Source organism: Eriocheir sinensis, chromosome 36 (genome assembly GCF_024679095.1).
Source record: "Eriocheir sinensis breed Jianghai 21 chromosome 36, ASM2467909v1, whole genome shotgun sequence".
Lineage (NCBI taxonomy): Eukaryota > Metazoa > Arthropoda > Malacostraca > Decapoda > Varunidae > Eriocheir > Eriocheir sinensis.
This window is the reverse complement of record NC_066544.1, coordinates 8,072,508-8,086,385: the sequence shown is the minus strand read 5'-3', so window position 1 is coordinate 8,086,385 and position 13,878 is coordinate 8,072,508. Positions and strand designations below refer to the sequence as shown.

General features: G+C 41.6%; 1 protein-coding gene across 1 annotated transcript in view; it reads left to right on the top strand.

Moving 5' to 3' along the window:
• LOC127007976 (nuclear pore complex protein Nup153-like) overlaps nt 1–13,468 on the top strand; it is a 37,372-nt gene extending 23,904 nt beyond the window's left edge. The window contains exons 5-8 of the mRNA XM_050879521.1: nt 798–1,156; nt 1,437–3,477; nt 4,484–4,566; nt 12,157–13,468. Coding sequence (XP_050735478.1) covers nt 798–1,156; nt 1,437–3,477; nt 4,484–4,566; nt 12,157–12,235 — 2,562 coding nt within the window. The 3' untranslated portion in view covers nt 12,236–13,468. The remainder of the gene's footprint in view (nt 1–797; nt 1,157–1,436; nt 3,478–4,483; nt 4,567–12,156) is intronic.
• Nucleotides 13,469–13,878: the final 410 nt, after the last annotated feature.

The window sequence follows — 13,878 nt, the reverse complement described above, 5'->3', positions numbered from 1 at the left end:
CCTATTGTTATTTGGATTTTGCTGCTTTATGGATATAGAAAAAATATTAGCTGTTTTTTTTTATGCTTCAAGAACATTCTTTGAAAACAGTAGCCATCATTAAAGGGTCAAGATGCTATTGAAGGACAAGCATTATATTAGTTTATGTAGAAGACAGCTTTGGTGGATGTTAATTCTAAGTCTAAGGAGAAGATTAAATTACGTCCAGGCTGCTCATGTTTTATGTGTGTAATTTATGAAAATTCCAAACTGTATTTAGCATACATGATCCAACATTACCACTAATAAAGCAATGCAACACTGCTTACATGAGTGCAGTACAGTTATTCCACCACAAGATAGAGGCTCTTGTGCACTGCCTTTGCCCGTAACAGCAGACTTAAAGCTGCTGAAGCATTTTGTGAGTAAGATGTACCAAATAACCAGAACATTATTATTACTTTTTTTTATTCAGCATTTTTTTTTAGTTATGTCATGTATGATGTGCAAAATGATCTTTTACTTGCAGTTTGTAATGTGTATGCCAAGTTTTGTTTCCCTGACCAGAAAGCACTAACCTCACTTTTTTCTCAAGGTTTCTTTGCTTCCTTTTTCATTTAGGCACATGAAGGGCATCACTAGCTGTTGCTAGATACTGGCTCACTTTGTTGCATTTGCTGTTGTCAAAGAATGTACAAAATGGCTACCTCAATGATGGGTGAATGTGATGATGTGTCCCGAGAAGAACTGTATGTAATCAGTGATGGTGCAGATAGTATTGTTGATTTTTGTCATCAAGGAAGTATGTTTTCTTTCAGGTTCAAGACAACCTTTCATCAAACTTGTTCCCCAGCACCCCACAGCCACCTGATTCTACCCGCAATAAAAAGAGTTCAGGGACAGGGACAAAGAGGGAGGAGGCTTCTCAAACAGTTTCAGAAACCAGAATGACAGAACAAAAAGAAGAAAAGAGCTCCTCTGAAAATTCTGTGGCCTTTCTATTTTCTAAAGCCACAGCAGAAACTACAGCAAAATTTTTGCCATCCTTGCAACCTGCAGTGTCAGTCTCATCAACGGCCTCACCACAGGATGCTTTCAAGTTTGATGTGTCCAGCAGCAACAGTGCCTTTACGACCTTTGAATTCACACCCAAGCCCATCAGCAGAGCACTTGCAGGGTGAGTGGAGACTTATTTAAAAGTGCAGCACACAGCTTTTATATGCATAGACCTAGTTCCCTAAAACACTTCAGAATGCAGTGTTACATAAGGTACCTTTGTTTAAAAATGTTCAGCTGCAATATTAGCTATAAAATATCCAGTTTCTTGTAGATTTACCTTGTGTCAAAATCATAAAAAATAGAAATCAGTGTGTAAGTCAAAGGGGATTTTAAGAAAAAAAGTTACCGTAAGTAAGAAGTTAGTAATACCAACTCCTGCTTTCTTTGCTTTCTTTCAGTGATGTTTCACAGTCAACAAAGCAAGTTGACAAGATGAAGGAGCCCAACTTGACTCCTGTCCCCCTGCCACTTAAATCACTGCCAAAAAACAGCTTCATGGCTTCCCCAGGACAAGGCTTGCAATCCTCACCAGAAGGATTTAAGTTCTCCATTCCTGAGATAGTGGATGTACAGTCAGCCAGTGAGACCTTGGATAATGCCCCCAACTTTACATTCAGGAACCCAACTCCTACTGGTCCGGGTAGCACACCCAGCCCTGAGGTAGCCATGCCCACCTCTCAGCCTTCCTTGATGCTTAAAAGTAGCAGCTCATCTTTGTGGGTCCCCAAGAAGGAAGGCAGCATCTTGGATATTCTGAAGCCAAAAGAAAAGCTTCCTGAAAAATCATTAGCCTCATCACCAAATAATGATGAAAAGACAGTTGTTTCAAGTAAACCATTTTCTATGACAAATTCTGACAGTACTAAGTCTTTGTTGGAACAATCAGTCAACAGTATAGTTAAGAAATCAGACACTTTGAAAGGTGTGCAAGGCTTTGGCTCAATGTTCAAAAAGTCTAGTGATGAATGGGAGTGCAGTGTGTGTATGTTAAGGAATCAGAATATGTCTGTTAAGTGTGTTGCGTGTGAGACACAGAGACCTGGAGAGGTTGCATCAGCCCTCACAAAGGATGCTGAGGGAGCTGCTAAGTCAAGTGGGTCATGGGCAGGAAATGGGGCAGCTTGGGGGTATACCTTTAGAAAATCAGCCAGTGAGTGGGATTGTGATATGTGTATGGTGCGTAATAAGGACTCGGTATCAAAGTGTGTTGCATGTGAGACTCCAAGACCTGGAGCTAAGTCAGATACAAAATCTGTACCAGAGACAACTGTTGACACTAAGGAAAAGACAAACACTTTAGGGTTTGGGTCAGTATTTGCAAAACAGAAAGGAGAGTGGGAATGCGACACCTGCTTAGTTCGAAACAAAAGTGATGCCACCAAGTGCATATCATGTGAGACCCCCAAACCAGGTGCTGCTAATATTTTTGAAGCCATTATTGGGAATTTCAAATTTGGTGTAAATACTACAACCAGTGACTCAACTCCACTAGGTTTTACATTTAAGGAGAAAGCTGTCTCCAGTGGGTTCAATTTTGGAGTTGGTGGCAAAACTACTGAAGAGGAGAGTAAGGAAGGTGCCAAAACTACTCAAGAGGAGAGTAAGGAAGGTGCCAAAACTACTGAAGAGGAGAGTAAGGAAGGTGGCAAAACTACTCAAGAGGAGAGTAAGGGAGGTGCCAAAACTACTCAAGAGGAGAGTAAGGGAGTCACTGGATTCAAATTTGGAGTGCCTGGAGAGAAATCTAATGCCTTGACTGTACACTCTTCTGGCTCTAGTGCTGAAAGTGACCAACCAAAGGACAAAGTTACCAGTTCAAGTGTAGGTTTCAGTTTTGGCATGCAAAAGGTGGATACAAAAGCTGAAATTGAGGGAACTAAAAAGCTCTTGCTATTTGGTGGCAAGTCTGCAGATAGTGTGGAAAGTGTGACATCAACCATACCAGCTTTTCAGTTTGGTACAGGTATCAAGACTCATGTTGCCATCAGTTTTGACTCTGGAAACCAAGAAAAAGCCAAAGAAGAGCAGAAGGCAAATCCATCCTCCAGTGGAGAGGCTAAAACTGGTATGTCAGAAGACGTCAAGGGGTTCAAAAGAAATGAGGCTCTTTTTGATGGAAAGGGCGGGGATGTAGAAGAAAACACAAGTAAACCAGTGTTTGGAGCCTGTGCCCCTTCCTCCAACACAACACCAGCCTTCCAGCTTGGCAACAGCAACCCTCCAGCCCGCACTGCCACAGCTCCCTCAACCTTTGGATGTCCCACATCAGCGTTTGGCAGCAGCGTCAATTCCAACTCTGGTTTTGCCTTTGGGCAGCTATCAAAGAAGGAATCCAGAACAGGATTTGACTTTGGGAAAGCTGCAAGTAGTACTGGCCCAAGCTTCAACTTTGCTGCAGTGCAACCACCATCAAATCCCGGACTTTTACAGTTTGGACAGGTAATAATTTTTTAGCACACTTTATCCTCAATGAAGTACCTATTAAATCAGGTGCACATTCATTTACTGTTGGTCCTGTCATTCCTCTTATTATTATTGTGATTATTATTATTTAGTTTAGAGGGGATAGTCTGTTGGTGTCAGATAAAAAGTCAGTGTTCTCCAATCTTAAAGCTTTAAATATTTGGTCTCCCCAATATCGTTGCATGAGATGATTATTTATTATTTTTTGTTTGTTTTCTCTGTCTGTGGCAGGAAACTATGATTGTGATTTAGTTTGCTTCCAGTTTGAAAACTGTTGGGACACCAAGGCTGGCACTACAGTACGGTACGGTACGCAATATGGTACGGTACGGTTGAAATTTTGATAAAAGTACAGTACGGAATTACGGTACGATATTTTTCCTAATGTACGGTACGGTATGATACAAGGATGGAAAATTTAGCAAAATTCCAAATTGTACCGTACCACAGGCTTAAAACAAGTGATCATCCTAAGATTTTTTTTTACTTTTTTGCCCATTAGTGCCTGGTAGGCTATATTTAGGAGGTCTGATACATGTATAGTCACTATGTATATGTGCCTTTTCAAATTTATTGACGTACCCTAATTATTTTTTCAAATATTTTTTTATATATGTAAATATATTTTCCTGATGGTACGATAATGGTACGGAATTATGGTACAGTATTTTTACCATACTGTACGGTATGAAAAAATAGCTGGGAGTACAGTACGAAATTACGGTACAGTATTTTTTTTCAGGTACGGAGTATGGTTAAAAAATCCATACCGTACCGTCCTGCCAGCCTTGTAAGACACTGACATCATGACATGTCTTGGAAGTTTTTAGCTCATTAGGTTAAGAGCATTTACCAGTAGTGATTGCTGTGGTGAATCTCTAACATTATCCTTATGTCAAAATGCTTAGGTCATTGCTTAAAAGAATTTTGACACTAGTAAAAGTATACTGTATATTTGATATTTCTTATTTTCACTTTTCAGAGTCAAACAAACAACAGTTCTCCAGGAGTCTTTCAGTTTGGTTCAAGAAATTCTGAAGTTCAGGCTCCAGGAGTTGCATTTGGGTTAGTAACCTTTTCTGCCTTTCTTGCATTATGCTAGAAGTTTTTGCCCTGAATGTGTAGAGCTGGAATGGAAGATGTAGCTAAATGTGTAAATGAAATGGAAATCATAGATGAGGTTTGCTTAATTCTGACAGGGACCAGAATCTTTGGTAATTTGCAGGTATTAGGGCAACCTTACAGTATGAATGTTTTGGATAATTCAGATATAAAGGCATGAATAAGAGCCTTGACATGAAAGCAGGAGGAGAAATGGATGAATTGATAGCTTCATCTATGACACTGTGTGACTGCGATATCATAGTTGAAGATTCAGTTGCAGCGATTGGGCTGAAGGGTTCAGTGTTGCAAAACCAAGTTACAAACCCTGTAAGGTTCATGTGAAATAGGTAATGTCTACAGATTTGTAGTAAACTCATCAATAGATTCAAATAATACTATGATCAATCTCAAAGTTGAGATCAAAGTCTCAAATCAATTTGATGAGGCTAAAGTAAAGTAAAGAAAGTAGCAGATTTGCTAAGATTGTAATGGAAGTCTCACTGAAAGTTAAAGGAAAAGCACCAGTGAACAATGACAGTAAATTAACAAATGAAATACGTCTTATGAAGTGCAAACCTGGAGATATGGAACTAGAAGGTGTAACGGCAGCCCAGGCCGCTACTGTGTGTAAACCAAGCATGGATGCTTGTGCGTTTCTGAGGCTGCCAAACGAAGCTGAGAGCTTTGCCGTGTTGAGTCCGTTAAGATCGCCTCTCTAGGTTGAAAGATACAACTTTAAACCTAGAGGCGATCTCAATGGACTCAACACGGTGAAGCTCTCAGCTTCGCTTAACAAGCCTGAACAAGCATCCATGCTAATTTACAATTGGCAGCCTAGGCCGCTACTATGGAAAGCCAAGCCTTGCTGCTTGTGTGCTCTCCGAGACAAATACCCAGTTCTAGAACATGAGCCGTATGAGTCTGCTAAGCTGTCTCTTTTGGTTGAAGCAAAAACCTTAAGCTTCTCCTCTTCCTGAACCTTTTTCTTCAGTCTGCCTTCATATCAAGTCACTACATCCAAACACATACACATATATCATCACTAACATTATAACAAACTCACTAATGTACATAGTAACACCATATCATTAACATTGTAAATATTACTGCTTTACTGCATTGTAAATACTCGTTCATGATATTCAAAACATGTATATGCTTGAAAATAAATTTCCTCCCCCGCGACAAGGTTTACGACACCGCAGACAAGGAGGCTCTTCACAGGGCCCACTGGACAGACGTTTTCACAGAGGATGACAGAGACTGGGACAACGACGATACTGACTGAAATCTGCGACTTTTTAGCCACCAACCACCACAGACTAACCCCTTACGATAATGCTGACCCTAACCGACTTAACGCTGACAATAATTTTCTAACACTGGACATCATGCCTGACCACGTCACTACCATCATTAGAAACATGAAAAAGACATGCCCTGGCCACAGTGGCATTAACAAAACTATAATGCGCCACCTCCCTCCTGAGGCCATCAACTATCTAACCCAGATATTCAATGCTGCCCTCTCAGCGGGGTACTTCCCTGACAAATTAAAAAAGGCCACTCTCAAACTCATTCCCAAGGGGAGTAAAAACCCCCACTACCCCTCCAACTACCGCCCGATATCTCTCCTCGAAGTCCCGGGGAAGATATTCGAGCGTGTGCTGAACCACCGACTCAGGACCTTTTTTGAAGACTGACATCCACCATGACTTACAGTTTGGGTTTCGACAAGGACGAGGTACCACGCATGCCCTCGCTCTGGTGACTGAGACTGTCGCTCAGCAAAAAGCGGACGGGGGGCAATGCCATCTTGTCCTGCAGGACATCACCAAGGCCTTCAACAAAGTATGTCACCTTAGCATGAAGTACAAAATCTTACACCTTGGGCTTCCTGTCATTCTAGAAAGGCTTTTATGCGACTTTCTAGATGACAGGTCGGCGAGGATAAGACTTGGAAACTACCTAGGCGACAGCTTTGACCTTGGCTGCGGTGTCCCTCAGGGCAGTGTGCTGTCCCCTACGCTCTTTACACTGTACACAAAAGACGCCCCTCCCCCGCAAAGAGGTATCAACATCTCATATGCCGACGACGTCACACAAATCGTCGGCTATCCGGGGAGGTCCATAAGAATGGCTCAAGCACCAACAGTTCGGGAAATCGACTCCCTGAATGCATACGAGTCAAAATGGCGCATACAGACAAACACTCATAAATTCACAGTTATGAGACTTGGCTCCCGACACAACGAACGACTCGTAACAGCAACAGACATACATCAAACACAACAACGGGGATCGATCCTCGGGCTACACATTTCTACAAATGGCTACCACAAGCATGTCCAGCACAGGGCGCAGTATGCAAAGCAACAACTCTTGAAGCTCTACCGATTCAAACTGATGCCACAAAAAAAAAAAAAAAATCACCTTATCAAAAACCTCATCCTTCCCATCCTGGACTACCCCCCCATCCCCACACACACCCTAAGCAATACCCAGCTTGGGAAGCTGCAAAGAATACAAAACAAAGCACTCAGGTTCGCCATGAACCAATCCTACCCATATACTATGACCACCGAAGACATCCACACTGCCACAAAAACCCTCCCCCTTAACATACGACTCCACCACCGAGCAGTCAAGGTCTGGCTCCACCTCGAGTCACTACACATACCCCACCTCACCACCATCAAAGACAATGGCCACAACATTCGCCGCTACAACCAATCCTTCCCCAGCAGCCTCACTGCACTCAATACCGTCCCTGCCCCACTCTTTCACTGAAAGTCCCACTCCCCACATCCCTCCCCGAAGACGCTTAGCTAGCTACCTACCAAACAACATAACACCTACACTACACGCCACACAAACAATATGTAAACACACTCCAAATAAATAACAACAACATATATAAACTGTCAAATAATACCATGAACTTGATAAAATTAGCAAACTCTGTAACTATTAACTAAAAATAAAATGCCTTTGTCAGGTGGACGCCCACCATCTTTCTACCTCCTCCTGTATTTCTTTCTCTTCCCCCCTTTACCTTCTCCACCCCCCCTCTTCTTTTACTTCACCCTCTCTCTCTCTCTCTCTCTCTCTCTCTCTCTCTCTCTCTCTCTCTCTCTCTCTCTCTCTCTCTCTCTCTCTCTCTCTCTCTCTCTCTCTCTCTCTCTCTCTCTCTCTCTCTAAAAAAAAAAAAAAAAAATCGTTAATGGAGTCACCACAAGGCTTAAGGTTTTTCCTTCAACCTAAAGAGACAGCTTAGCGGACTCATATGGCTCATGTTCTAGCAACTGGGTATCTGTCTCAGATAGCACACAAGCAGCAATGCTTGGCTTTCCATAGTAGCGGCCTAGGCTGCTGCTACAAAGGAATGGATAGTTGGCAGAACTGACAAAACCTAACAGTAGGAAAGTAGTGATATCAGTAATGGAAAAAAAATAGAGGATAACAGGCAAGGAAACAAAAATAGAAAACTGGGTATTTTTTACAAAGCAAGTTTTTGCTTGAGAAGATGCAAATGGCAGTACCACGAACGAGAAAGTAGGTGGAGTTGCAGGAATAAATACTTTAGAGAATTGTTCAACAATCATGGTGGGCAAGAGTAGTGGTAGTGAAGAAATGGAGGTGCTGATCTTAAAGACTTGGAGTGTAAGTATGGGTGAAGCCCTTGGTGAAGCACAGGAAGGTTTGGAAAAAAACAAATGGATGTAAATATAAAGATGGCTTAATGAATATCTATTTAAAGATGCAGACAATTTTGTGAAAATTAATCTGGCTCAAATATATACCAAATGCTTGCAAAGACAGAGTCCCAAGAACCTGGAAAAATACTGTTATATTAGATCACAAAGAAAGTATAACTATAGCAGGCATTCAGGAGTCAGGGTGAAAAACTGCACATAAAAGTGTTGGAAGAGATACTGGATGTGATAGCATTTTAAAGGTGCACAGACGATAAGACACCGGACATCTTGAAAAAAATTAAAAGTACATTTGAAGGGCCGTGCGTCCAAAGGTGTTCTCGTGTCAAATCAAAAAACGCCAGAAAATGACTTAAAAATCCAGCAATATTCTTTACATCATGTTTCTGTTGATTTTTCAGTTAGAACCTTCATTTTCTTTACATTGAAAGTATTCAGGTGTAGATTGTAACTGTTATATTATTTGTCCAATATATAAGTAACATTAATGTTATTATTAACATTAATGTTAATTATTTTATAATATTTTTTATATTATTTTGCTGAACTCTGACACCGTTTTCTGGCACTGATTAATTTCCAATACATAAATCAACAATGATTATAATCAATATGACTGTACTCTGCCCCCCTCCCATCAGACAATAAGGTGATATGCCTATTGTAAACATAAACATTCACAGCAACTCATCAACTCTCCACTTGCTAACCCAACATAATCATCATCATCATCATTTCATCGACGTCTGTTCCTAGGAGCTCCCACCAGGGGATGGCCACGGCAGAAGAGTTTCCAACTTTCTCTATCCAGACACTCCCTCCTTGCCTGCTCAAAGTTTCTCAAAGATCTTTCCCCCCTCTCCCTAACGTACTCCTGCACCCTATCCCTCCATTTCACTGGAGGTCGTCCTCTAGCATTCCCTCCCTCTATCTCACTCACATACACCCTTCTGGTCATCTTACTCTCCTCCATTCGCTCCATGTGGCCAAACCACTTTAAAGTCTGTCGCTTCACTTTTTCCACCACTCCACACTTCTTCCCTTCACCCCCATGACACATTCCAAAACGCTCGTACACACTTTCATTACTCATTCCATCCATTCTACTCCCACCACAAGCACTCCTCTAATAACTCATTTCCACTGCCTGCACTCTAGACCTCTGACTTTCATGCCAGGCCCACGTTTCACTTGCATATGTGAGGGTTGGTACTATTATTGTATTTCTCAAATCCCTCTTTACCTCCATGCTCACACTTCTGCCATTCATGATTCGTCCCAAAGACCCTACCACCCTTCTTCCTTGCAATGCCCTTTCTCTTATCTTTCCCTCCGTACCACCATGCTTACACAAAACGGATCCAAGGTACTTAAACTCATTGACCTCCACCATTTCTTCACCATTCAAAATTATTTTGCATTCTTTTTCACATTCAATTCCCACTCTATATGGGCATACAAAATCTACAACCTCACTTCTACTCTGCTCACAAACCATCACTTTACTTTTGTTGACATTTACTTTCAGCTTTCTCCTTTTACAGACACTATAAAAAACACAGACCAAATTTTGTAGGTTCATTTTCTGCAATGAGCACTGTGTCATCAGCAAACAGTATCGAATTCAGTATCCATTTCCTTCCCTCATCAAACTTTCTTACTCCAACTTCCCCAACTTTGCCCTTCATTTCTCTGATAACACCATCCATATAAATATTGAACAACCATAGTGACATGACACATCCTTGTCTTAAGCCCACTTTTATCTCAAAATGTTCACTTGTTTCCCCCCCGTAATTTTGACACATGCAGATGCATCCTCATAGAAAGACTTTATTGCACTAAGCAGTTTTCCTACTACACCATAAATCTTTAACCCGATAGCAGCGACGGGCCAAATTTGTGGCCATGGGGCCATGGGGCCATGGCCCCCCCCAAACGCTCTGAGAGTATGTTTTGGCCCCCCCCAAAGAAATTCGTTACAGATACTGTCAGCCTCCCTCAATCATATACATATCATGTAGAACTCGATAGTCGATACTGCATCGCTCTACTACATAAAACAAAATTCTTTATGAAGTCTGGCTCTGGCACTCGCCGAGCGCAGCTGAAGTGATAGACTACTGTGTCATCTGGACTGGACAACGACATTTGGCTCTTGCGAGAGTAGGTCCGATTTTTCAAAGAGGCACAACTGCATAAACATCGTGTTTTTGTCTTTAATACGCTCGTACATGTATGACATTTAGACGTGGGGATTTCAGTTATGATGATAGAAATAGGCCTATAAGCCATACTACGAGCAAAGCAGACACAAGCAAACATAATTGCATCTGAGCATTTCATTATTATTTATTATATCGCATGACAAGTGTATATGGTAAAGGTCAAAATTTACATATGGAGGCAAGAAGACGGGGTTGTCAAGATTAAAAAAGTTCAAGGCTGATGAAAGCAATGTTTTTAAATATTACGATGTGATGATTGTGATTCTTATATGTTATATATTAATATATGCTTAATAAAGACCAAAAGTATTCTGGATCTAATTCTTGAGTTATGCCCCTGAAAAGCACAATGCAATCCGATGTGACTTAATTCCATGTGTACAGTCCGTCGTCGATGAACAGTTGGCCCCCCCCAAAACTCAAGGCTGGATCCGCCCTTGAGCACACATATCTAGAAGAAACAGGTTGTGCAAACTCAGCCAATGGAAAAGAAATCTGCTAAAGTATTTCAATAAGACTGAGCTCTTTTGGAAATCAGTAATATTGTGGATAATGACCTGCCACTCTTTAAAGTGAAAATTGCACAATCAGTGTATCAAGCCAGTTCTAATATATTGTCAGAAATTTGACACCCGTAAAGATCATTGCTCTGTTATTGTCATTAGTGGACCATGACGTGTTAGGCCAGAAGTCAGGTGGGCTTCGGACCAAAAACAGTTGAGAATTACTAAATCTGAGTCTGCCGAGAAGGATAGAATACAGGTAACTCGATTTACGCGAGCTTGATTTACGCGTTTTTGAAACAACGCGGGGTCAAAAATCCAAATACATGTTTAATTTACACGTTTTTTTCACTTATACACGATATTTTATGGAGTGGCCACCAGATGTCTCGCGCAACTGGACTCACACGGCGCCGCGGCCACACCGCTGAGCTCAGTTTTTCCCACGCGCCACTTGAATAATAATATAGTACCCACGCTGCCACGCTACTCAGCACTCAGCAATAGGGGTAGGCAGGTATCGGTACCAGTACCGGTACTAATGGTACCAGCTATATGGTACGGTACCAGTACCAGACTGCTCAGTACCGGTACCAATACTAGCCAGTCGCTCATGGTGTCCCTCATTTCGTCCTCACACGAGTGAGGCTGAGACTGAGTGCCTGAGTGGATATCTCGGTGATATGGATATTCTCTCTCTCTCTCTCTCCACTGAATGAAGTGAATATTTATTTTTCGATAGAAACCTACCTCTTGTTTGATTTACATTGTTTTTGATTTATGCGACCTCTTCAAGGACACAATACTCGCATAAATCGAGAGTTACCTGTACTAACATCAGACAGAGGACAGTAGGAATGGTCTTTGTCTTTCATTGAACTTCTGATGCCTAAAGATGATGATGACATCCATATATTAGTTTTCAGAAGAAAAAACTGCCTGGTGATTTTGTGGATATGTAATAATAAGTTCACCATGTTTTTGTATTAGTACATTTTTAAATTTTATTTGCTATATCTTGCCACATGAACTCAGATATACTTTGTAGGTGTAGATGTGTAGCTTTTCATATTTTTTGTTTCTCATTTTGCTTTACTGTTTCAGAAACAGTAAGAACCCACTCACCCGTGGTCCTCCCAGTGGCAGGGTGATAAAGAAGGGATCCCGGAGGTCCAGAGAGTAATGTTATTCTCTTAACCCGGCAGCAGCGATGGGCCAAATTTTTGGCTTTACCGTGTAGCAGCGACGGGCCAAATTTGTGCCATGATATAAACCCCCCAAAATAGATGATACATAAACTGATCACAAATGCTTTGATATATATTATGAAATGGTTTGTGTGAGTGATGATTTTTTCTCATTTTTCTCGCTAGAGGGACCATTGAGAAACATGATCCCAGCTGCTAACGGGTTATGGGTCTTTTGTTGATATTTTACCAGGGAATTACTTAGATTATTTTTAAATGCTGCTACTTACTAAAAAAATAAAGATGTGAACTATAATGCAACCAAATAGTTACAGTGCGTATTACACAACGTTTGTGCTTCTAAAATTTATATAGAAGAAAGAAATACTATATAGTAGTACAGAAAATTTTGATATTTTTTTGCTTTCTGTAATACTTAACCCTTTCATTGCTAAACGCTTGCAGCGGGCGTTAGGCGTATTTGCTGGTGGCGCTAAACGCTCGCTGCGACCTCCACCCGCACTCAAATCTCCCACGTATGAGAGTGTTCCAACACTAATTCTCACAACACAGGATTGCCAATTGAGTGGATTCTTCACTAAATTTGGTGGAAAATCATATCAGCCCAGCGCGGCGAATGTACGGACGAGTAACAGGTGGATGTTCTTGCCCAATATAGTGGCATTTTTGCATAGCTTCACCTATCACCTGACTGATTCTTTGACCAAACAGTTGTAAATATTGCAGTTGGCAATACTCCCTTGCCAGAATCTGAAGAAAAGATGTCCGCAGTTCCCTCAATACGGCTGATCATCCCACACGCACCGACGTAAGTGTTAACATTCAACACTCCCTGAACGTGCGTGTACGTTCGCAAGAGAGGTAGGCGGTGGCCGAAGTGATAGCGTACTGGACCCACATTCGCCGCGTGATGGACGACGCGGGTTCGAATCCTCACGCTACCACTCGGATTTTTCAGTCACCGCCGAGTGGCTTAAAACTACCCACATGCTGTCCTGAAGACCACCCATCAACCCGGACTCTAGAGGAAACCGTCCAAGCGAATCAAGAACGAGTTCCGGGGGGCAGCATGAGCCAATGCAAGATGGCCCCACTATAAACACTCGCCTGCGCCAGAACGGGCTGGGCCGACCATCAGGCCCCACCGGGAAGATGCCTACCGGCGCAATAGGCAACAACGTAAAAAAAAAAAAAAAAAAAATACATAACTGACTCCTATAGATCTGGACCTCCTCTTTCCAATGGTGTTTTTGTTTTTAAGCTGTGATGAATAGTTTTTGAGATACAGAGGTTAAAAGAGACCCCCCATTGGGCTCCCCAACTGCGCCTGAGGGGATAGTCGCATCCGCACCGCGCGCAAGGAAAGGGTTAAATGAACAGGTGGTTTAAAAATGTCTGTTTGCATAATCATTGTAAGAGATAAATTTGCCAAGTGGACTTAGGAGTGAGAGCAACATTGCAGTGTGTTGCCAGCCTCTATGTCTTCTTAACTATGTTGAAAATTTACACTTGGGAGTACAAGTATTACAGACCAATAGCTGAGGCCATGCAATGCTGAATCTGTCTTGAAAATTTATCAATTCAGTGTTTTTTTATTTAAAATTTTTTTTTTAGGATT